We start from the raw sequence: 22,459 nt of genomic DNA, 5'->3' as shown, positions 1-22,459 counted from the left end.
CACCCCCACAAGGTGGTGTGTGCAGGGATCCTTGTGGGTGGGTGGGGGTGGGTAGAGGGTTGGGCATTACAAATTCCCCTTCACAAACTAATCTAGCACCATGTCAGAAGCCCCTGGGGTATTTCTGGTGGAGAGAAATACTTGATTTTTTTGCAGAATGAAGCCTCGCGCAACGGCACTAATGCTTCCTGGCCTCTGCTGGGATTCCCCCGCGTAGAAAATCCCACCTGGTGGGAGCAGAGCACATGTGAGCAGGATCAGTGCTCAGGGGAGTTTGTGTCTCCACGTGAGCTGGCAGGTGTCCAAGCTAGGGGCAGCTCAATGAATAGGTTGAGCGTGGGGCACTCCCTGCCCCTGCGCCGTGCTATGGGTCTCCCTCTGTCCTCCATCCCTGTTGCTCCCTTTGTGAGGGGGAGATGTTTCCTGCCCTTCCCTTCATCAGACAACAGGAAGAACCCTGGTACCTCCTTCCCAATGTGGACAAGTTAAGGTGGCAGGAATGGAAAGGAGGGCCGTAGGGGCCAAGGGCTAAAAATGGGTCTTATTTTAGTAGGGAAGCATGGTTTTAGTTGAGGGGCAGAGGTGAGAAGCCCCTATACGTGTAGAGCAGGCAGTTGTGGTGTCCATGTTCAGCCCCATGCCAGAGGTCTGCAGCATGAGGCTTCTCAAACCGTTTGGTTCCTGGCAGCCCCTGGGCTCTCATCCCGTCCCGTGCGGCTGCGTGGTAGAAACAGCTTCCGGTGCAGGCTTTTCACCCAGCTCTGGAGGAAGAGAAGTAGGTGAGTACTAGGGAGAGGTGCATGACAGCCAGGCCTGGAGAGACAGCCAAACAGACACAGACAAATGACAGAGGGACAGGTGGGAAGAGGGACAGATGGATGGATGGATGTGGAGGAGGGAGAGGACGGGACAGACAGATGGGGTAAGAAAAGGAGACAGACACACTAACAGGAAAGATGGTCAAGGAATAAACAGATGGACACACAGGGACGTAAAGGGAAAACAGACAGATAGGTGGAGTGTGACTGACATATGGGTTGGGGGAAGGTGCCAGGGGCACAGACAGAGGCATTGGGAAGAGGACGGTGCCTGAGGTTTGCTGGAGGATTGAGGGGGGCAGACAGATGCACAGACTGGTGGGTGGATGCACGGGGGCAGGTGGAGACACAGACAGACAGGCTCACAGGGAAGGAGAGGGAAGGCTGCGCCACCCAGGTGCTGGTGCAGGGCAGACAGACACACAGTCAGACAGACAGACGGATGGGCGCCGGCGGGCGTCCTAGCCGCTGTACCTTGCCACTGGTTGGGTCAAAGCGGGGTCGCCAGGTCGGGGGGGGCGCAGCTGTCCCTCTGACAAACAAACAAGATGTGCATTTGTGACAATGCCCAGAAAACTGAGGAGAGGAGCAAAGGGGCTGTGGGGGCATCTGGGACTGGGGTAAGAGGACAGGAGGCCTGGTCATACGGGGAATCATGGCAGGGCAGGAGGAAGGAACGTGAGGAATGGGGTGGGGTTGGGAAGGTTGTGGGGTATGGGACTGGTGGGGATGGGAGATGAGCGGGCCAGGAACAGGGTGGGCTGAGGATATCAGAGCCAGGGAAAATGGGAGTCAGGACCATGACTGAGGTAAGGCACATGTTGGGAAGCATGTGGCCCATCGGGGAGACCAGATCCGGTGCCTGGGAGGGCAGAGAAGGAAAGCCCCTAGGTCTGTTAGGGAGGCTGAGGCATGGTGGAGATGATGGCAGAGCCAATGGGGGAGGTATGGAGATGGTCACAGAGTGAAGCAGCCTGGTCCCCCAGCACCATCCACTCCGAGGGCTTTGTCGGGGGTTGACATGACCTGGACACCCCTAGTTCCAGCAGTCCAGTGCAAGGGACTGCTCCTGCCCAGGCCACACCCTGCCTTCCCCTGGTGCTGTGAGTCCTATACACCCCTTCCCAGGGCTTTCCCAAAAGACACCCATCCCTCTTGGAAAGGCCAGGGTGAGGGCAGTGAGCCAGACTGCCACAATGGACAGCCAGCCAAGCACACAGACAGAAGCAAGCAAATGATCTAACAGAGGGACAGGAAAGCGCCTGCCCATGCTCCTCTTCTGCCATCAGTGGGGAGCTCCAAACAGGAAAAATCTGGACACCACAAAGTGCATCAGAAGAGAGAAAAGGAGAGAAGAAGAGAGTGTGGACAGACTGGTACTGGCCTAAAAGCCCCTCACATTGCCCAGCCCCATACTTACTGGTCGACGGTGCACAGGGGCAGAGTTCCCTGGCAACTCCATGCCTCCAAGGCATGGCTCCTCTTGTGCTGGGGTGCCTTCTCCACTCTCAGGCATCTCAGCCACTGCAACAGACAGGGGTTGAAAATTTAGGAGGACAGTGTTGGGCTGTGATGCTGGTGTCTGCTGAAGAGCATATGTGGCATTGCAGAACGAGCCAATATGGCAGTAGCCACCTGGCTATGTGGAAGAGACAGAATGCCCATCCCCAAGCACTGCGACCTGGCTGCCTGGACTCTCAGAGAGCTCTGGAATGCAACCACCTGCCCCCTAAGCCCAGAGTCTGACTGCCTGCCCCTCCACAGCCCACAGTCTGGCCACCTTAGAGTCCAAGGACCCAGGTGCCTACCCTCTCCCAGAGCTCCAGGACTCAGCTGTAACACACTCCCAAACCCCCTAATATGTTCTCACCACCTGCTGCCTGATGAGGCATGTCTTGGATGAGCTACCATGTCTTAAGCTGTACGTCTCCCATGGCACACACTGCCTCGCCTAGAGCTTCAAGAGCCAGCTGCCTCCCCTGTGCCCACACCAGCCACATGCCCACAAAGCAAACACCACAGCACCTTATGTCAACCCACCCAGCCCTCTTCCCAAAGCCCTCCACCTCTTCCAAGGCTCCTCTGGCCCTGGCAGGCTTCACACAATGGTCTCACCCCGTGGGATATTCTTGATGTCCAGTTCCCAGTCTTCCTCCTCCAAGTGCCCGGGCAATGAGCAGCCTCCAGGTGAGTGCCCTGCAGAAGTCACTGGGCTGGCATCACAGAACAGACTAAGGGGGCTAGGGCCTGAGCGTGGGGATGAGGTGGCAGCTGGCGGGGAGCATGGGACCACACCAAAGGAGGAGACAGCCACAGAGGCGCGTGTGCGGGCAGCTGTGGAGAAAGGAGCAGCTGAGAGCAGCTGGTGGGACACCCAAATCTCAAAGATATTCCTTGAGACACACCCCAAGGGACTCATCCCAATCTTGAGGCACCTCTGAGAAATCTTCACACCCAAAGAGACTCTTGAGAAGCCTTCACTTCAAAGAGTTCCCAGAGAGACCCACACATACCCCCTGAGCCCCCCACTCCCAGAGATGTCTGTGAGGTTCTGTCAAGCAGCAATAAAGGTTTCCACCTCTAGACACTCCACAGGGAGACTTCTGAGGGATTCCCCCAAGGCAAACCCACACCCAAAAAGGTCATTACCTAAGAGAATCCCATCTTCAAAATGCCCTGAGACCCTCCACCCCCTGAGAGAGAACCCTGACACCTCAGCCCTGGAAGACACTCCTGGACCTACACCCTACCTAGAGACTTTCCACCCTGGGAATCCCCAGAGATACCTCAGTGTCCACAACCCTAATTGTAATGAAACATGAAACATTCCTGCCTCAGTTGCAACCCCCATGTACCACAGCCCCCTCACCTCTGCCCATGAGCAGAGCGCTCAGGTGGCCCTGGCTATGAGCCTGGATGTCCAGGAAAGGCTTGTCACCAATGCCCTTGGAGACCATCTCTTGGATGCGCAGCTCTGGGGAGGAGAAGGGCAATCACACAGAGGCCTGTGCCTCCCCCACCATACCCTTCATTGTCTCACCCTAGCCCCACTTCCCCACACGCTGCGCTCTGTCCTGCCACAATGTGTCCCGCATCCCATCTTGATGGGGCCTGCACCCCCTCCAACCCTAACCCTCCTCCATGCCAGTCCATCCACAGGCTCCATCCCCTCCCCTCACATTGCAGCTCATAGTCCTACCCTTGCTGAGTGTGGCCTGCCTCCAGAGCAGCTGGGCCACAGCACTGGTCCACTTATGCTTGACCTCTGGCGAGGCTGCCTGAAGGGTATAGGCCTCCCGTGACTTGCGGCGCCGGAACCACAGCTCAAAGCGCAGTCCGCTCTCCCCAATGTTCTCCGTCAGTCCCATGTCGGCCGTCTGGGGGGGCAGCACAGCCAGGTGAGTTTACTGGGTCTGGTGGGATTACTTCAGCCTCTCCTCACAATTCATATGAGGAAAGGCTGAAGGAGCTAGGCATTCAGCTTCTGGAAAAGGCACTGAGGAGGGCACACAATAGCAGCCTTCAAATACTTGAAGGGCTGCTATGAAAAGGGCGAACACCCTTTCTCTCTTACTGCACAGCGTAGGACACAGACCAATGGCTTGGAGTCAGCAGCAAAGTAGGTTTGGATTGGCTATCAGGAAAAACTTCTTCACTGTTATAGCAGTGAGGCAGATGAACAAGAAAGCTGTGGACTCTCCATCACTGAAGGTGGTCAAAAAGAGGCTGATCAAGCACTGGTCAGCGATCATAGAGCCATAGAGAAGTAGGGCTGGAAGGGGACCTCCAGAGGTCACCTAGTCCATCCCCCTGCCTGAGGCAAGGCCATCCCTGTCCAAACCATCCCATTGTCATATGCTCTACTACGGGTATTTCTCAGGTTTCTGAGCTTTTGTTGCTCCCATGTAGGACCAAGAAGGATGTTTTTCCCCCCTCCTGCTGCTACCTGTGTCAGGGTTTGTTTGTTTTTCACCGTTCTCAGAATGGCTGCAAGCAGGGCTGGGGGATTTTGACTGGGCTGTGCCAGTGTTCCTGCTGGGAGTTTTAAACTTGGAGGCTCCTGGTTAGAGGGTCTTGCCCCACAACTCAGGATCAGATCAACTACCATGTCAGTTTGGATGCAGGCTCTGCCCTTGACCTGGGAGTAGGGGGGAGTCATGACTAAAACCCAGGGCAGCCACCCTTCATCTTGCTGTCTGGAGAAAAAAGCTAGAACTGGAACAGGTCCCAGAAGCACTATGGACCTGACACTAGAGCTGGGGACACCAAGAGGGTGGGTTTGCTATATGGCCCAGGAGTACTGTGGAGATGGGACCACCTCAGGCTGCAGAAGACAATGCCATCCATGGCTCTGAACTGCAAGCTGGAGAGCTCACCTTGAAGGCCTGCTTGTAGACAAAGACGTCCAGGCCGGCCTCAGGACCCTTGCATTTGCTGAAGAGCAGCAGGTGTTCGAAGAGGAAGATGTGGCGCTGGCACTTGCGGCGCCCACACAGCACAGTGAACTCGTCCCGATGCAGCAGCTGTCCCTGGACCCTCAGATCAATCTGGTGGAAGAAGAAACACTGGAAGGGTAGGACCAAACCTCATAGGCCTGCTCAACACCAAGCAGCAGCCCAGCCCTAGAGGCTGAGTTCAAGGCAAGCTGGGAGATACACCTTATAGTCTGCCAGATGGGAAACACAGCAGCGCATGCTGCGATAGCACCCCAGACCGGCTCTGGATACAGGTTCAGCAGTGTATGCTGGGATAGCACCCTTGGACCACACTTTGGAGACAGATGCAGCAGTGCATACTGGGATAGCACCCTTGGACCACACTTCGGAGACAGATGCAGCAGGGCATGCTGGGATAGCATCCTTAGACTATCCTTTGGATGCAGATGCATACTGGGATAGCAAGCCTGGACCACGCTTTGGATACAGATGCAGCAGGGCATGGTGGGATAACCTATGGGCCAGGGAGCAGTGCATGCTGGGATAGCTCCCTGGAGCAGTCTATGCTGAGATAATACCCGCTGCCTCTGCCTGCACTCACCTCACAGCCTCGGATCTGCTCCACGGCCAGCAGGTTCTTGCCATGCTGCTCCTGGGACTCCAGGAGCTGCTGCGCTGCCCGCAGGGCCTCGCGCTCCTGTGTCTGCTCTGCACCGCTCTCCCGCAGCAGCTCCTCCAGGAAGCGCCTGTAGTGCTCCAGCTGGAGCAGGGGCCTCTGGAGAGAGCGCACCAGTCCCCCATCTTCCCAGAGCCCCTCCAGCCCACCAGGCCCACCCTAAGAGAGGGAGAGAACAGAGCACATAACTCCCCCAACCTCGCTACCATCCCATGCCCCTGGCTCAACCTACCACCGCCAGAGCTGGGCTGTGACCCACTGGTCTATCCCCACCTCTGCTAGCTCCAGACAAACTCCCAGGGGTCCTGTGCTTTGCACCCCAACTCTAAACTTTAGACCTCACCTTCCTATCTCCAGGGTTGAACCCAGGAAGCTGGATTCCTAGCTCCGTGTCAGAGCTGGGGTAGAGCCCAGGAGTCCTGGCACATAGCCCCCTGTTCAAGCCCCCTGTTCTATTCCCTCAAGACACAAGGAGCCCCAGACTCTGAGACACCCCATTCCCTGGCAGCATGGGCCCATGGGGCATTGGCACCCTACCTTGCCGTGCACTCGCTGAGTTGTGAACATGGCCTCGAGCTTCTGCTGGCTTTTCACATAGAGGGCATAAAGACTGAACTGGTCCCCCTGGCACGGAGAATGGGTGCGCATTAGAACAAAACCCAGCCCAACACTACTGCCCTCCTATGAGTCAGCACTGCAAATGGCTGCAACAAAGAGGGGTCTGCGGTCTGGAGAAGTGCTGGGGACCCGTGAGAGGGGTGTTCAGAGCCAGGCACTTAGGTGTCAAAGGCAACAACTCCCCTTTGCAGACCTGCTGAAGTGTCAGGGGGGCCCCAAAAGATTTCTCCACCTTTTGGGACTGTCACGCTCTGACCTGGCACCCACATAGCACATTCCCTCTCATGGAGGAGTCTCTGGGGCCTCCTTGAGTATGTGAGGGTCCCTGGGGAGATACTGGCATCCCATGAGGATATGAGGGTCACCAGGGGGGTCCTAGAATCACTCACATAGCGCAGGAAGCAGCTGCCCACGCGCAGGGGGTGGATGGTACAGCCCTGCAGCTCCTTGAGGAAGTAGGCACGGTGGAAGGCCAGCAGGCGGTCCCGGAGGCCCTGCAATGTGCTGCACTCATGCCTCAACTCCGAGGCCAGCTCCTGGTGTCTGATGCCCAGAGGCAGCAACTCTACTAGGCAGCTCACGTACTCCTGCTCCAGTGTGATCAGCTCAGCCACCAAATGCTGCTGGGTGCTGTGGGGAGGAGACAGGAGTCATCCAAGAGCCAGAGCCCCTGCAGCACCCTGGCACAGGCACTGCCAGGTGAGCATCAGGAAAGGCATGACTTTAATAAGGACAAGTGCAAAGCCCTACACTTAGGATGGAACAATCCCATGCTCTGGTACAGGCTGGGAACCAACTGGCTGAGCAGCAGCTCTGCAGAAAAGGACTTGAGGGTTACAATGGGCAATGAGCTGAACAGGAGTCAATAGTATGCCTGAGTTGCAAAGGCAGCTAACAGCATACTGAGCTGCATTAGCGGGATTGCTGACAGCAGGTTGAGGGAAGTGATTCTTTCCCTCTATTTGGCACTGGTGAGGAGTCCATATCTGGAGTCCTGTGTCTAGTTTTGGGCCCCCCATTACAGAAAGGATATGGAGACATTGGAGAGTGTGCAGTGGAGAGGAATGAAAATTGTTAGGGTGCTTGGGCACATGACTTCTGAGGAGACACTGAGGTAACTGGGCTTAGTCTGGAGAAGAGAAGACTGAGAGGAGATTTGATAACAACCTTCAACTACCTGAAGGGAAATTTCAAAGAGGATGGAGCTGGACTGTTCTCAGTGGTGGCAGATGAGCGAACAAGGAGCAGTGGTCTTAGGCTGCAGCCACGGAAGTTTAAGTTAGATGTTAGGATGAACTTTCTCACTGGTAGGGTAGTAAAACACTGGAACAGGTTAACCAGAGAGGCTGTGGAAATTCCATCCTTGGAAGTTTTTAAGACCTGGCTGGACAAAGCCTTGGTTGGGATAAGATAGCTGGGGTTGGTCCTGCTTTGAGCAGGGGGTTGGACTAGATGTGACCCCCTGAAGTCTCTTCCAATGCTCATTTTCTATGTTTCTACAACCTGGCACACTGGAGAGAATCCAGTGCATACTGGAAAAAGATGGCACATACTGGAGACCCCTACTTAATTGTGGTCGGGGCACTGGGCACAGCAGGGGGGCAGACCCTGGCATGGTTACAGTGTGTGGAGAGGCAAGACTTGCCTTGGCTCTGCATATACAGAGGGTGCCATGAGATGATGCATCCACAGATGCATCTCAAGCAGGTCCAAGGAGGTGATACTCCCCCTCTATGCGGCACTGGTCAGACTGCAGCTGGAGTACTGCGTCCAGTTCTGGGCACCGCACTTCAAGAGGGATGTGGACAACATGGAGAGGGTCCACAGAAGGGCTACTTGCATGATCAGGGGGCAGCAGGGCAGGCCCTACGAGGAGAGGCTACGGGACCTGAACCTGTTCAGCCTCCACAACAGAAGGCTGAGGGGGATCTAGTGGCCTGTTACAAACTAGTCAGGGGGAACCAGCAGGCATTGAAAGAGTCCCTATTCCCCCCGAGCACTACCAGGAGTGACCAGGAATAACCGTCGCAAGGTGGCAGAGGGTAAATTCAGACTAGATATCAGGAGGTGCTACTTCATGGTTAGGGCGGCTAGGATCTGGAACCAACTTCCAAGAGAAGTGGTGCTGGCTCCTACCCTGGGGGTCTATAAGAGGAGGCTAGATGTACACCTTGCTGGTGTACATCATTTGACCCCAGTACTCTTTCCTGCCATGGCAGGGGGTCAGACTAGATGATCTACTCAGGTCCCTTCTGACCCTAGAAACTATGAAACTATGAGTACTCATAGGCTGTCCAGCCCCTACTCATTCTTTCCCTGTTTGCCCCATTCTGGCTGCATATTGCTCTCTTGTGCATGCTGCTCAGCCCATGTCTGCTCCAAACCAGGCATGGCAAGGAAGCTGTGCCCTCTCTCCTCCATGGCAGGACCAAGAACGTGCCATGGCCAGCCAGGCCACCTATGTTTTTGCAGCTGGAGCATGAGTGAGCCATAAGGCGGGAGCCCATGGCAGTGCTTTCCTATGCCACCCACTGCCCTCAAGAGTGCAAGCTGCCCGGCCCTTCCAGCCCCTTCAGGCATTGATGGCCCCAAGACTCACCCTAGGCGACGCTTCCTCTCAGTGCTGGGCGTACCTCCCCAGGGTGCCTCGGCTCTCTGGGCACCAGTGCGGCCCAGCATGACGTGCTCCCGGGGAGAGCAGGTCCTGTCCACCACCTCCCGGCTGCTCACCTCCAGTCCTCGGATGTGGACGCCGGGGCGAGGGCTGCTGGGACCCGGCTCGCTTAGTGCCCTCTGAGTAGCAGGGGGTCCCTTGGAGGTGGGCCGGCAGACAGGTGGCATGCCCACAGGAGGGGAGCTGCCTGCTGGCAGGGTTGGGGCTTGGAAGAAGGAGCTGGGGGGTGCATCTGTGGGGCTGGGGCCCCACTCCTTCCCACTGTCTTCTGCCAGCTCTTTGGCAGGCCCCAGCGACTGGCAGGAGGGTGCCACTTGCAGGCTGGGTGAGGGGCTGCTGGGTGGGGGCAGTACACAGCTCATGCTGCGGGAGGAGCCCAACCCTGTGCCCAGGCCTCGCAGTGGATGCTGGGATGTGCAGGAGGCACTGGTGCTGCCAGCCCGCCGGCGGGGTGGCGAGGCAGGCTGCAGGGCTGCCCGCATCCTCCTCTGCAGCAGGCAGCCCAGCTCCTGGCAGCGGGCTCGGCAGCGCCCCCACTCCTGCACGGCCCGGGGGGTCTGCAGGGCCAGTGCCTGCATCTCTTGGCAGACGCTGCCCGAGGTCTCAGCGGGGGGCTGATGGTGCTGGCTGAGCGTCCCGTACACCGCCTTTGGCCCCGCATCATCCTCAGGGGCGGCCAGGCACTGCTCATCTTCCAGGCTCCCATCCTGGGCCTGCCGGGAGAGCAGGAGATGGGCTCAGAGGAGGAAAGGGACATAGGCCTTAGGGACACAAGGGCCGGGGTCTTTAGGTGGCTCTCCAGGAGCTGACACTTGGCTGCTAGGGCATCATCACCCTCCACACACACACAGACTCCCAGCCCTGGGCCAACCACTCCTGGGAAGGAAGGAGTGAGGCCAAGCGGGGCTGTTTCCTGTACCCAAATGCTCACAGACTGCTGCCTCTGGCACTGAGCGCCCCGGTGAGATGGGTGGGGGATGCCCTCCGCATCTTGGCAATACAGCTCCAGGAGAGCCAGGTGGAGGGACCCCCAACAAAAGCCTCCAGCCCAGGCTATCCTCCCCATCTCTGGCCAGGGACCCTCCCCACTTCCCTGGGGTATTGTGTGGCCCCCAACCTGTAGGACAGGAGAACGTGTCACCTCAGCAAGGGCAGGCAAGGTCTCAAACTTGGCCTACACCTGATGAGCAGCAGGGGGAAAACCCTTCAGCCCCATGCGGTAAGTTTGGCCAGCTCCTGCCCCCTCCCCCGGGGGCCAGCCAGTCCAGCCCAGCCCAGCCCAGCCCACCAGGGTCAGAGCATGAGGCAGAGAGCTCTGCAGGGGCTCAGTGGGGACTGGGCATAGGCAGGAGGTTGGCAAAAGGATAGGGCACAATGTAAGCAGGAGATTGGCACAGGGGCCAATAGAGCCACCAGCAGTGGCTGGGTGTGGAAGCTGAAGAGTAGTGGGAGCTTGGCACAGGAGCTGGGCAATGCGAGTGAAAGCAGGGCGGGTGGCTCACACACTCGTGAATCGCATGCCCACAGTCATGCACCAGTGGGCACAGGGGCCTGGGCCAGGAAGGTGGGTGGGGCATGGGTGGGAGGTGCACAGCAGGTGGTGGCAGGAAGCAGTGACCTGTCCGATCTCCTGGTGGTGGCGCAGCTGCTCCAGTTCCCCTAGGCGCCGATTGCTGAGCTGCACCAGCCTGTGGATGGCGTCGTCCACCTCCTGGTAGAGGCTGGAAGCTGTCTCAGCTAGGCCGCTGTGGGCAGAAGGGAGCACATCAGTCCCTACTGCATGCTGTCACCTCGGCCCAGCCACTCCACACCCCACAGAAGTTGGCGGGCAGTGCTCTAGGATACAGGAGTTTAAACACTGCCTTGGTGGAGAGCTACAGAATGGGCCACGGGGCTAGACTTTTCCCCCTGGGTGGGACCAAATATCTCCTCCTCGGTGCAGGGTTCTGCCTTGTGGCATGGGTCACAGAGTTGGGGCTATCCTCTGTGTCAGGGGCAGTACGGGGTGGGGGGGGGGTATCCACTTTGGAACAGGTTGTGGTGCAGAGCACGGAGTGGGGTCCTCCACTGAGGCAAGCACATGGCAGCTCTCCCTCCCACATCAGAGCACAGGGTGGTCTCACCTGAGGGCTTCCCAGGGACACAGTCGGGCTAACAGGGCTCCTCCCTCACTCTGCAGCTCCAGCAAGCGTGCATCCGACAGCAGCTTGCGCATGGTGTCCTGGTGCCTGGCGATCTGAGCAGTCAGCTCCTGGGAACACAGCACGGTAAGCAGATGCCACGAGGCATCGCAGCGACCTCCTAGCCTGCTAGCCCAGCCTGGAGCAGGATCAGGGTGAACCCAGCATCCTGAAACAGCAGTACAGTGCAAGACAACACCATGAGGCAATGCTGCCGATAGAGCCTGCTCAGCACGGCATGGCACAAAGCACTCACGTGCCAATGCTCTGCTCCAATATGCTGCTGCTGCGTGCATGTCAATGCAGACACACCACATGGCCAGCTAGGGGTGAACTGGCCTTGCACTGCAGGAGCCAGAGCAGCAGAGTCCAGGGGACATAGTGCAGGGTCATATACCTCATTGCTTTTCTCTGCTCCTGACCCCTCCTCCACCTCAACGCTGGCTGCCTGCACCGAGCATAGCACGCCCCGGCAGAGTCTGCACAACTGTTCCAGCGCCTGCAGGGAGAAGCACACCAGGCACAGGGGGAGACGGTGCTGCATTGAGGAGGACTTGAGGTGTCAAGGTCTGGCAACAAGGGAAAGGCTCAGCAGTAGAGGCAGAGCACCAGGGAGGGGTGACGAGGTACAAACTTTCTGCAGGGCATGGAGGGATGCTGATAGGCTGTGCCAGGAGCTGGGAATACAGACCCTGAGCATCAGGGGATGGGGCTTGGGCACCATGGGGGGAGCTACTGGATTTCCTGGGTTCTGCGACACAGGGGGTGTGATTTGAGGCTGTGAGGCATGGGGACCTCTCCGGGGCCTCTGAGAGGGAGCCACTCCTTCCCCGCCCCCAGGTGTGTCTCCGGAGGCTGGGGTGAGAGGCACAGAGCAGCTCTGGCTGGGGGCAGCAGCACTCCCATTTCTCACCTGGCACGATGCCACCCACTGGGCCTGTGAGTGCTGCAGGCTGCCCCCCAAACACTGCTGCAGGTGCTGGGGCTCCACAAAGCGGGGCAGGTCGGCGACAGAGAGCACAAGCATCTCCTGGAGGATGGAGCAGCTGTCACGGTGGAAAGGATCCTTCCCACAACCCTTTCCTCAACCCCAGGAGCTCCCTGGCACGTGGGAAATGCCCCCACCCCCATCAGGGACCTCCCCGCTGCCTCCTCCATGCCCCTCAGCAGTCCCCGCCATGACTGCCCCTCTCCTGCAAAGGAAACCCTTGTCAGAGACCCTTTGCTGCTGTCCCTCTAGAAGATGAATCACAAGGCATGCCCATCACTGCCCCTCCCCACTTCGTGGGCAGAGCCCTCCTGTTCATAGAAAACCCAATAACCCTCCATCCTCCTGAGCATGAGTTCCTTGTAGTCACCCCCTGCAACCTCACTGCTACCCAGGCACTGCACCTACTGCCAACCCAATACCTGAGCAAGTGCCAGCTTCCCAAGGCCCCCCGGTGGGGCCAGCACCAGCAGGCGGTTCACAAGTGCTGGGGACACCTCCTGTGGGGCAAGGAGGAGGGAGGTTGGCACCCCCGACTGCCAAGAAGGGCAGCAGGGAGTAGGCCCAGAGAAAGGAGGGAGGAATGGGAAAGGCGCAGGGCGGGAGGCCGTGCGAGGAATGGGAAAGGCGGTTTGGGGGTGGGAGCTGGGCAGGGGAACAGGGGTAGAGGCTGTAGAGGGCATGGGGCAGGCAGCAAGGAAGCACCAGGCAGTGGGCAAAGGAGCAGGTGTGGGGAGTAGGGTTGTGAGGGGTTATGGGGCAGGCAGCAGGGCTGATTGTGCAGCAGGGGTGCAAGGGGCGGTACCTGCAGCTCCTGCAGGGCTGCCAGTAGCGCAGGGGAGTGGGGGGACAAGAGCCCCCCCTGCCGCAGGTCCAGCAGCACCGTGAACCCCAGCTCCTGCTGTTCTTTCCTGCGAGGCAGAAGACAGCGAGGAGTTAAGAGGTGGCAGCTTCCACGGGGACCCAGAGAGCAGCAGTGGCGGCGGTGGAGGGGAATGATTGGAGGGGGCACGGAAGGATCCTGGTATATGGGACATGGGGTGAGCTGTGGCCTTGCACAGGGGAAGAGATGAGAGAGAGCTGTTGGGGTGCACAGGAAGGCACACTGGATGTGGGGCAGCCTCAGGAATGGAGGACTCTGAAGGAGGACTCTGCCCTGTTCCTCCCCTCCTCTGTTACTGGCATTACCTGAGCAGCGAGTGCAGGTATCTCAGGGCCTTGATGAACTCGTCTTGGGCCAGGGCTTGATCCCCTGGGGGCGGCAGGGTGATAGCCAGCACAGCCCTTCCGGCCCGGTCCACACCTCCTGCAGAGCCAAATCTAGGGTGAGGGCAGCCCAGGGCACCGGTTGGAGCCATGGCGGCCCCCAGCACTTGGAGATGGTGATCTCTGGGAGACTGCTATCATGCTGCTAAACCCTTGTCTGTGGTCCTGCATAGTACAAGCAACACCTCCACCTTTGGCACTATGCCCCATTCCCCAGCCCTCTCCTTTGGGTGCTTGCCTCTGAGCCTGGGACAGTTTGAGGACTGCCCTAGGATATGGGGGTGAAGGCATCTTGTGTCCCATCTAGCCATGCAGCTGAGACTGCTGCTGTTGTCCCAGAGCCGGGCTGTCAGGTTATATAGCCTGCTCGTGCCCTGGGAAGCCTGCTTCTTTGGTAGGGCAATGCCTGTAGGCTGGCAGGCACTAGACCCTAAGCCCGGGAACAGAAGGTGCTGATGTGCCAGGCCCCAGCCAGACAGCCTGTGCTACGCGCCAGCCCACGGCTCTCACCTGTCAGCTGGAAGATGCCAGAGCGCAGGAGGTCCCAGTCCACATCTTGCCCAAGGGCAGCTGAGGTGGAGGGCAGGGAGCAAGGGGGGCAGCTGGGCTCTGTTGCTCCCCCAGGGGGGTGGGCATTCTCTGCTGAGGCTTCTCCAGCCATGACTGGCTCCCTCTGCTTTGGGGACGCAGTGATGAGTTTTTCCCCTGCGCTGGCCTGTGGGCTGGGGACCGTGGCCACGGTCTCTTCCTCAGTGCTGGCTTGGGAGGCCGCATGCCCTGGACTGGCAGGGGCACCCTCACCTCCCATAACCTCAGTGCTGGGTATTGCAAGGGGAGTGGGGATATCCGCCTCTCCAGGGCCAGCTGGGACAACCCCGTCCTGCTGGGTGGAGTCCCCTGTTTCATCCATCACACCAGCCTCATGCCTTGGGACATCAGTGCCAGCCCCCTCCTCCTGGCTCTCAGGGATGCCCTCTTCTCCCATGGCAAGGGTGTTGGGGACCCCAGTGTCAGTGGGGACACTCTCTTTCCCAGTCCCACGGGGCACCTGGCTTTTTACTTTGGCAGCAGTGCTAGGCAATTCAGCCCCCTGGGGAATGCCCCCCTGCCCATTGCTGGCAGGGACGGCCAGCTCCCTTGCAGACACAGACTCCTTCCTGCCTGCAGCAGTGGGGCAGCCTCTCCCACCCCACTTCCTCCTCCGGCGATTGCCCCTGGGGGCCCGCTGCGGTGTTGCTGGGGCTGAGGGGCAGCTTCTGTTACCCCCTGCCTGCAGGTGAGCCCTGGCCGGTGCTGCCTCTGTATCAGGAGCCACCTCTCTGAAGCCACTCGGGGGGCTCTGTTCCCTCTGTCCAGGGCAAGGGGGTCCAGCTGGCCCCAGCCCCTCGCTCAAGCCTGGTGGCTTGGCCTTGACTGGTGCTCCGGCAGCATTAGGCTGGAGGGTGGGGGCTGGCCCACCAGGGTCCTCTCCCTGCTGTGCCTCCCTCAGGACCCCTCCAAATTGCCTCTCCCCTGGGTTTGCTGCCTGCTGGCCTTCCAACAGACCCCTCCTCAGCTGCCTGTCTGCACAGTCCCCTTCTCTCTGCCCCTCCCTGGCTTCCCCTCCTCTCTCTGTCTCCCTTGGCACACTCTCTTGCCCAGGGAAACGCTCCTCTCTGGAGTGCCCTCCCTGCTTCTCCTCTCTGGGTACACAGCCCTCCCTGGGGTCTCCTCCCTGCTCCCCTTCTCCAGGACCTCCCTCCCATAGTTCCTTCCCAGGCAAGCACCCTTCACCAGGGTCTCCCACTGGCTGCCCCTCTCCAGCCAAACACCCCTCCTTGCCTGATTTCTGTGTGTCCACAGCAGGGGGCACATCTGCCCCCTGGTCCTTGCCATCTCCTTGGCTGCATCTCTGCCCTCCCCTAGCTCTGGGCAGCTGTGACATGTCCCAGTCCTGGAGGAGCACCCTCCCCTGGCCTTGGCCACCTCCCAGATGTGTCCCTTCCCAAGTTCTGCGGGTCCGGTTCCTGGGCAGGGTCTCCTCACGCCCTGGCTTGGGGTGCAGCCAGGCCCGGTGGCGCCGGTTGCGGCCCTTGTTGTGGCCTTTGCGGGCAGGAAGGGTACGGCTCTGGGAATCAGGGGGCACAAAGGCTGGGGGGGCATTGGGCCGGGGGGGGCTGATCTCCAGGAGCTGCACATACTCCCCCTCTGGGCCGCCCCCCTCTACCTCCTGGCTTTCCCCGCTGGAGTGGTGCCCATCTCCAGGACTCCGTGCCCCCAGACCCTCAGGGCTGGTGCCTGGTGGGCATCGCCTGCCCACCATGAAGCCCCCTTCATGCACGAACTGTGGGCAGATGAGCTCAGTCCAGGGCAGGCGCAGCACGCGCTCCTCAGCTGCCAGCAGACAGCGTTCCAGACGCCCCGCGCGCCGGTCCTTATTGATGCCATTGAGCCACTCAGCAGTGAAGAGAAATGGGTAGGCCTCGGGAGGCACTGGCAGCTCCTGGATGCTGTGTCCATCTGGCGCCAGGCACTTCAGCACCAGGCAGGGCGCCCGGGCCAGGTAAGGCACCACCTGCAAGTAGAAGTCACCGGGCCGGAGCTGCTGCCAAGGCAGGGAGCTGAGCTGGACCACGATCTTCTCATGCAGGCAGAGTGGCCAGCCCTCATGGCAAAACACGAACCCGCTGTACTGGGACTGACGGGGGAAGAAAAAGGGACAGGGCTGGAGGGGCACGAGAGACCCCAACACACCGCCACGTGACCCTGCTTCTGAACCCCTCCCCCTTGCAGTCCTTCTCCATACACCGGGCTGCTGCCCAGCCAGACAACCTTGCCCCCGAGCTCAGGCCCACACGACCCTGTCCCTTTCACTAGGCTTCTGCCCGCTGCCACCCCTCTGCACCCACTACCCATCCCCACACCACAGAATATTAAAACCTAGAGAAGCAGGGCTGGAAGGGACTTCCAGAGCTCATGTAGTCCAAACCCCCTGCCTGGGGCAGGCTCATCCCTATCTAAACCAGCCCAAACCCACCCATTATCTAACCTCTTTGTAAAACGACCATCAACCCTGGCACAACACCAGACATCACACCCCAACCTGCCACTGGGGAAATCAGGGGGAAGGCTGTTAATACATGCTCAAGAGATCCCAGGGAGATGCCACACCCCAGCTATGGGGGAAGGCAACCCACCCCCCAGCACAAGTCCATACCAATCTGACCATGGGATGATAGTCCTTCCTGACCCCAAATATGGGAATCGGTCTGATCCTGAGCAGAGGGGCAACCTGTAGCCAGGAACCTCTGGCCCCTGCTGAGCATTGGCACAGCCCAGCCACAGTCCCCAGCGTTGGCTGCAACCAGCACCCAATGCCTCTGAGGAAGGCTCGAAAACACCCAGACACGTGCAACAGAAAGGGGGAAGGGGGCAACCAGTAAAGCCCAGAAGCCCGGGAAATACCTGCAGTAGATCATAGGCATAACTGCCCGGCTTACTCTGCCCAGACTATGCTCTCTCCCATGACCCACTTCCCAGCTATGAGAGCCACCCCTCTGCTGGCCAGCCCTGCTTTGCCCCCACTCCCGTGCCCGCACCTGCCCCTCCATGAGGAAGTCAGGTCAGGCCTGCAGCAGGGAAGGCTCCCCGACAGACAGAGACAGACAAACAGCCAGCCAGCCAGACTCACGCAAGCCTCCTGCTGGATGCGGGCCAGGATATGCTTGGCAGGCACGAGGAACTCGAGGGTGTAGCGCAGGGCATCCTCGCGGTAGGTTTTCTCCACCACGTCGAAGACCTGGCCCAGCAGCGTGGGCGCCGTGGCGGTGAAGGGTGGGTACAGGGCCGAGAGTGTGTTCTGCACGCAGTCCTCCACCGGCTCCGATTCCTGCCGGGCGGGCGCAGGTCACGGGGCACGCCCGGCTTCGGGAGCTGCCCCCCGACCACCCAGCCTCTCCCTCCTGCCCGCGCCCCTAGGCCAGCTCCAGGGCTGCCAGAGCATCCCGGAGCCCTGTTGCCTCTCCCGTATCCCACCAGCCCCTCAGCCGGCGGGCCGCTGGGGCAGCCACACCAGGCCTGCCTTCCAGGCCTGCTGCCCCCCACCTGTAGGAGCAGGGGCCCCGGGAAGGGCGGCCGGGTGGCACGGTGCCGCGCAGGGGGCCCTTGCCCGCCGCTGACAGCGGGCTGGGAGCGGGGCTGGCCTGGCGGCCGCGCCAGCCACCAGCCATTAAGGGCGCTGAGCTCATTCTTTCCGCCCCTGGCCGGGACGCAGCGGCGGGCCGCCGCCAGCCCGGGCACCCCCGGCCACCGAGCCCGCGGCCGAGCTGCGGCAGGGCTGCCGGGCCGGGGGGCGGCGGTACCCACCATGGCGCGGCCGGGCTCCGCGGGCTCCGCTGCCGGGGAGGGGCCGGGCCGGGGGGGCGCGGGGAGGCGGCGCCGGACCGCGGCCGCCTCCAGACAAAGGCGGGACACGGGCCCGCGGGCCGGGCCGGCCGCCCGGCAGCGCCGCGCCTCTGAGGGGGCGGGGGCGGGAGCGGGGCACGGGCGCGGCTCGGAGCCGGCAGGGGCGCCCGGGCTGCGCGGGATGGCCCCACGGACACAGCCCGACGGCTGCAGGGGTAGGAGGGCGGTGCGGCGTTTGCTAGATGGAAAGAAGGTCTGTGGGAACGGATGGATGAGCCGGGGGAGGATAGATGGATACTTCACTGTGGGGATGGGGAGATACAGAGAAGGGCTGTGTGGGGATGAATGGATGGGCAGATAGAAGGGTAGCTGGGGGATGGGAAGGAAGGAAAGAAAGGAAGGGAAAGAGTAGATGGATGGATAGATATATAGAGGGATGAATGAAAGTCCTGTGTAGGGACAGATAGATAGATAGATAGATAGATAGATAGATAATGCCATTTCATTCAGCCAAGCATGGTGCTACACACACTATGATTAGTCTGTAAGGTGCAAATTGACGCCGTCTTTATCTTGTGAATCATGTTTGCATGGTTTGTACCTTTGTGTGGCACCCCACAGCCACCTTGAAAGGATCTCAAGGCTCCCCGGGGTGCTGTGGCACCTGGTTGAGAATTGCTGGGCTTTGGTCAGAAGCTGATATTGCCGGGGGCATGGGTTTGTGAGTAGGGCTATGTTTGCCAGGAACATAAGGGGGTGTGTGTGTGTGTGTGTGTGTGTGTGTGTGTGTGTGTGTGAAGATTGAGAGCAGGGGTGTCAAAAGTACAGCCTGTGGACTGGATATGGCCCATGCAGTCCTATCCTTTGGCCCATAGTGCTGCCTGCTGAATGTAGCACGCGCTGGCCTCAGCCCAACACGCTGCATGCAACCCACAGAGCCCATCTGGTGCAGGCTGCATACAGCATGCAATCAGTTAGGGGCACATACTAATGTGACACCTGCACCAAACAAGCCCTGCAGGCTGGATCCAGCACATGGGGCTGCTCTGTGGGCCTAATCCAACCCACAGACCAACCCTGAGCCTCCTATCCAGCATTCGTGGCAGGACGAGTTTGACACCCTTGATTTAGGCATCCCACTCTACATGGCTCTTCACCCCTGAGTGAATCCCGGGTGTGTTTGAACAAACTGAAGTCAACAGGGCCAGATGAACTTCCTCCCAGGGGACTGAAGGGACTGGCAGAAGAGATCTAAGAGACTTTGGTAATTCTTTTGACAAGTAGTGGGAGACAGATGAGGTACCAGAAGATTGGAAGAGAGTCATCTTAATGCCCCTCTTTAAAAAAAAGAAAAGAATAAAGGAAAAAGAAGGAGGATGTGGGCTTGAGAGGCCAGTCAGTTTTCAATACCCAGGAATTTGAAGGCATCTCAAGGAGGAAATGCTGATTGCAAGCAGCCAGCATGGATGTGCTGAGGAGAAATCATGCCAGACAGACTTCATCTCCTTCACTAACAATGTAGCTAGCTGGGTGAATGAAGGGAGTGTAGGCAGTGTACTTGAACTTCAGTAAGGCTTGGCAAAGTCTCACATGGCCTTCTCATAAGCTACTTGAAGATACGGGCTAGACAAAACTACTGCAAGGTGGATAGACAACTGTCTCAATAACTGCAAGCAAAGGGTAGTTAGAAATGCATTTATGCTGGAAAAACAGGGTAAGGAGCTGAGGCCCAGCCACGGCAGATCCAGTCCCATGCCCCAGTTAGAAGACATCAGGCAATCATTGTGAGTAGGGCCTAGACCCTACCCACATTGGCTTAGATAAAACTAGACAGCAGGTAACTGTATGAGCAACAGATTGCCTTGCTGCATCTCTGGCGTGCTCTGAATCTCTGACTTGTGACTCCATGATCTGAACCTCTGGCTTGTACCCTCCTGCCTTCGCTTGCTGGCTCCAGTTCCTTTCTTGGACCTCCCAGCCTGGATCTACTGCTTGCCATGACCTTTACCTCATCTTGACTCTTAGCTTACTCTTTTGGACAAAGGCTGATACGTCACTTTGACCTCAGTTTCCTCTCTGTTAAACCCTGACCTAGTATGATCCACTCAGATAGGTCACCCATACCGTAGTCAACCATAGAGTCATGGAGAAGTCAGGCTACAGGACCTCCAGAGGTCATGTAGTCTAACCCCCTGTCTGAGGCAGGATCATCTATTTCCAAACCATCCCATACAAATCCACATCTAACCTCTTTGCAAAACTTCACAGTCAACCCTGACACAACACAAGGCATCACTCTCTAACCTGCCACTGGTAAAGCAGAGGGACCACAGTGGCCAATGTCCTGCTGCTGTAAAAGATGTCAGTATATGCTCAAGAGATCCCAGGTAGAGGGCCTTGCCCCTTGCTCAAGAGAGCCCAGGTAGAGTGTCCATCCCCCATGGGGTAAAATTCTCTCCTGACCCCAAATATGGCAATGGGTCTGACTCTGAGTGGAGGGGCAAGACCTTCTAGCCAGGAATCTCCAGCAGGAGCACTGGCACTGCCCAGTCACAATTACCAGCCTGGGCTGTAGCCAACACCCAGTGCCTCTGAGGAAGCCTTAAAAACACCCTGAAACATATAGTGGCAATGAGGGCAGGAGTGGGGGAGAGAAATTCCCCTCCTGGCCCTATGCGGCAAGCAGCAAAGCCCAAAAGCATGGGAAATACCCACAAGAAAATGTAGGCATTGCTAAGCCTAGATCTTCCCTGACCAGTGCGTCCAACTTCTTCCTGAACATCTCCAGTGGTGGAGAATCCACAGCTTCCCTAGGCAACTATCCCACTGCCTCACTATTCTAATGGTGAAGGAGTTTTTTATGATATCAAATGGGGCTGACTGAGAGGGTGATTCAGGGGGCAATTGGGAGGGTAGATGGGGTGATTGGGAGGGAGAAGAGCAGTGATCTAAGTGGCAAGGAGCAATTTGTGGATGGAGGGGCCAATTGGAGGCAGAGGGCAATCTGGGGACCGGTGGGAGACAGAGGGGGTGATTGGGGGGTGACTACAGCAGCAGAGCAATGATCCATGTGGCAGGGGGAAATCTGGAGGTGAACAGGATGATTTGAGGAGTTGCCCACCCACCTCCCCCTGCTCCCCTTTCTCTTTCCCCCTCTGCTCACAGGGGGTGAGGTGGAAGGTTTGGAGCAACCGGGGGGCATGCACATTCTGCTCTGGTTCCCGGAAATGATCCATCGGTCTACCCTTCCCAGTCAATGAGAGAGAGGAGTTATTTATTGTCCAGGGTTCCCTTGATAGTGCATTTCCCTTGTCCTTGGACTGGGGTGAATGGGAGCAAGGGATGAGGGAAGCAGCCTGGGCTGTAGGATGCCCCCCAGGTAGCCCATTTCAGCATGTCATGCAGGGTGGCCTGCCTCTACATCACCATCTTAGTTTCATAGTAGTTACTAGGGTTGGAAGGGACCTGAGTAGATCATCTAGTCTGACCCCCTGCCATGGCAGGAAAGAGTACTGGGGTCAAATGACCCCAGCAAGATGTTCATCCAACCTCCTCTTAAAGACCCCCAGGGTAGGAGCCTGTACCACTTCTCTTGGAAGTTGGTTCCAGTTCCTAGCCACCCTGACCGTGAAGTAGCGCCTCCTGATATCTAATCTGAATTTACCTTCTGTCAGCTTGTTACCGCTATTCCTGGTCACTCCTGGCGGTACTCGGGGGAACAGGGACTCTCCCAGTGCCTGCTGATCCCCCCCGACTAGTTTATAACAGGCCACTATATCCCCGCTCAGCCTTCTCTTGTGGAGGCTGAACAGGTTCAGGTCCCTTAGCCTCTCCTTATAAGGCCTGCCCTGCTGCCCCCTGATCATGCAAGTGGCCTCCTCTGGACCCTCTCCATGCTGTCCACATCCCTCTTGAAGTGTGGTGCCCAGAACTGGGCACAGTACTCCAGCTGAGGCCTGACCAGTGCCACATAGACGGGGAGGATCACCTCTTTGGACCTGCTCGAGATGCATCTGTGGATGCATGCCAAGGTGCGGTTGGCCTTCCTGACTGCATCCCCACACTGCCGGCCCATTGTTCATCTTGGAGTCAATTATGACTCGAAGATCCTTTTCTGCCTCTGTACTGACAAGAAGGGAATTCCCCAGCCTATAGGTATGGTGCCGGTTGTTCCTCCCAGGTGCATCACTTTGCACTTATTCATCAATGCTAGGGTCGGAAGGGACCTCAATAGATCATCGAGTCCGACCCCCTGCATAAGCAGGAAAGAGTGCTGGGCCTACATTACCCCAGCTAGATACACATCTAGCCTTCGCTTGAAGACCCCCAGGGTAGGGGAGAGAACCACCTCCCTTGGGAGCCCGTTCCAGACCTTGGCCACTCGAACTGTGAAGAAGTTCCTCCTAATATCCAATCTAAA

General features: G+C 58.6%; 1 protein-coding gene across 1 annotated transcript; it reads right to left on the bottom strand.

Annotated features, from left to right (window-relative positions):
* Positions 1-20: 20 nt before the first annotated feature.
* On the bottom strand, positions 21-21,275 carry ARHGEF40 (Rho guanine nucleotide exchange factor 40). The gene is made up of 21 exons (XM_090053999.1): positions 21,203-21,275; positions 18,001-18,341; positions 17,327-17,524; positions 14,167-16,333; positions 13,579-13,696; positions 13,196-13,301; positions 12,813-12,890; positions 12,316-12,432; positions 11,800-11,901; positions 11,346-11,473; positions 10,841-10,967; positions 9,148-9,935; positions 6,938-7,178; positions 6,468-6,554; positions 5,856-6,089; positions 5,195-5,365; positions 4,018-4,195; positions 3,688-3,792; positions 2,934-3,152; positions 2,239-2,342; positions 21-761 (listed from the first exon to the last, which is right to left on the bottom strand). Exons 1-21 carry the CDS (start codon positions 21,273-21,275, stop codon positions 666-668), a joined length of 5,778 nt encoding a protein of 1,925 aa, XP_089910125.1. The 3' UTR covers positions 21-665.
* Positions 21,276-22,459: the final 1,184 nt, after the last annotated feature.

This window comes from Crocodylus siamensis, chromosome 6 (assembly GCF_052110815.1).
Source record: "Crocodylus siamensis isolate JL-2025a chromosome 6, ASM5211081v1, whole genome shotgun sequence".
NCBI classification, from domain to species: Eukaryota; Metazoa; Chordata; order Crocodylia; family Crocodylidae; genus Crocodylus; species Crocodylus siamensis.
The sequence above is the reverse complement of the archived record's forward strand: the minus strand, read 5'-3'. Positions and strand labels throughout refer to the sequence as shown.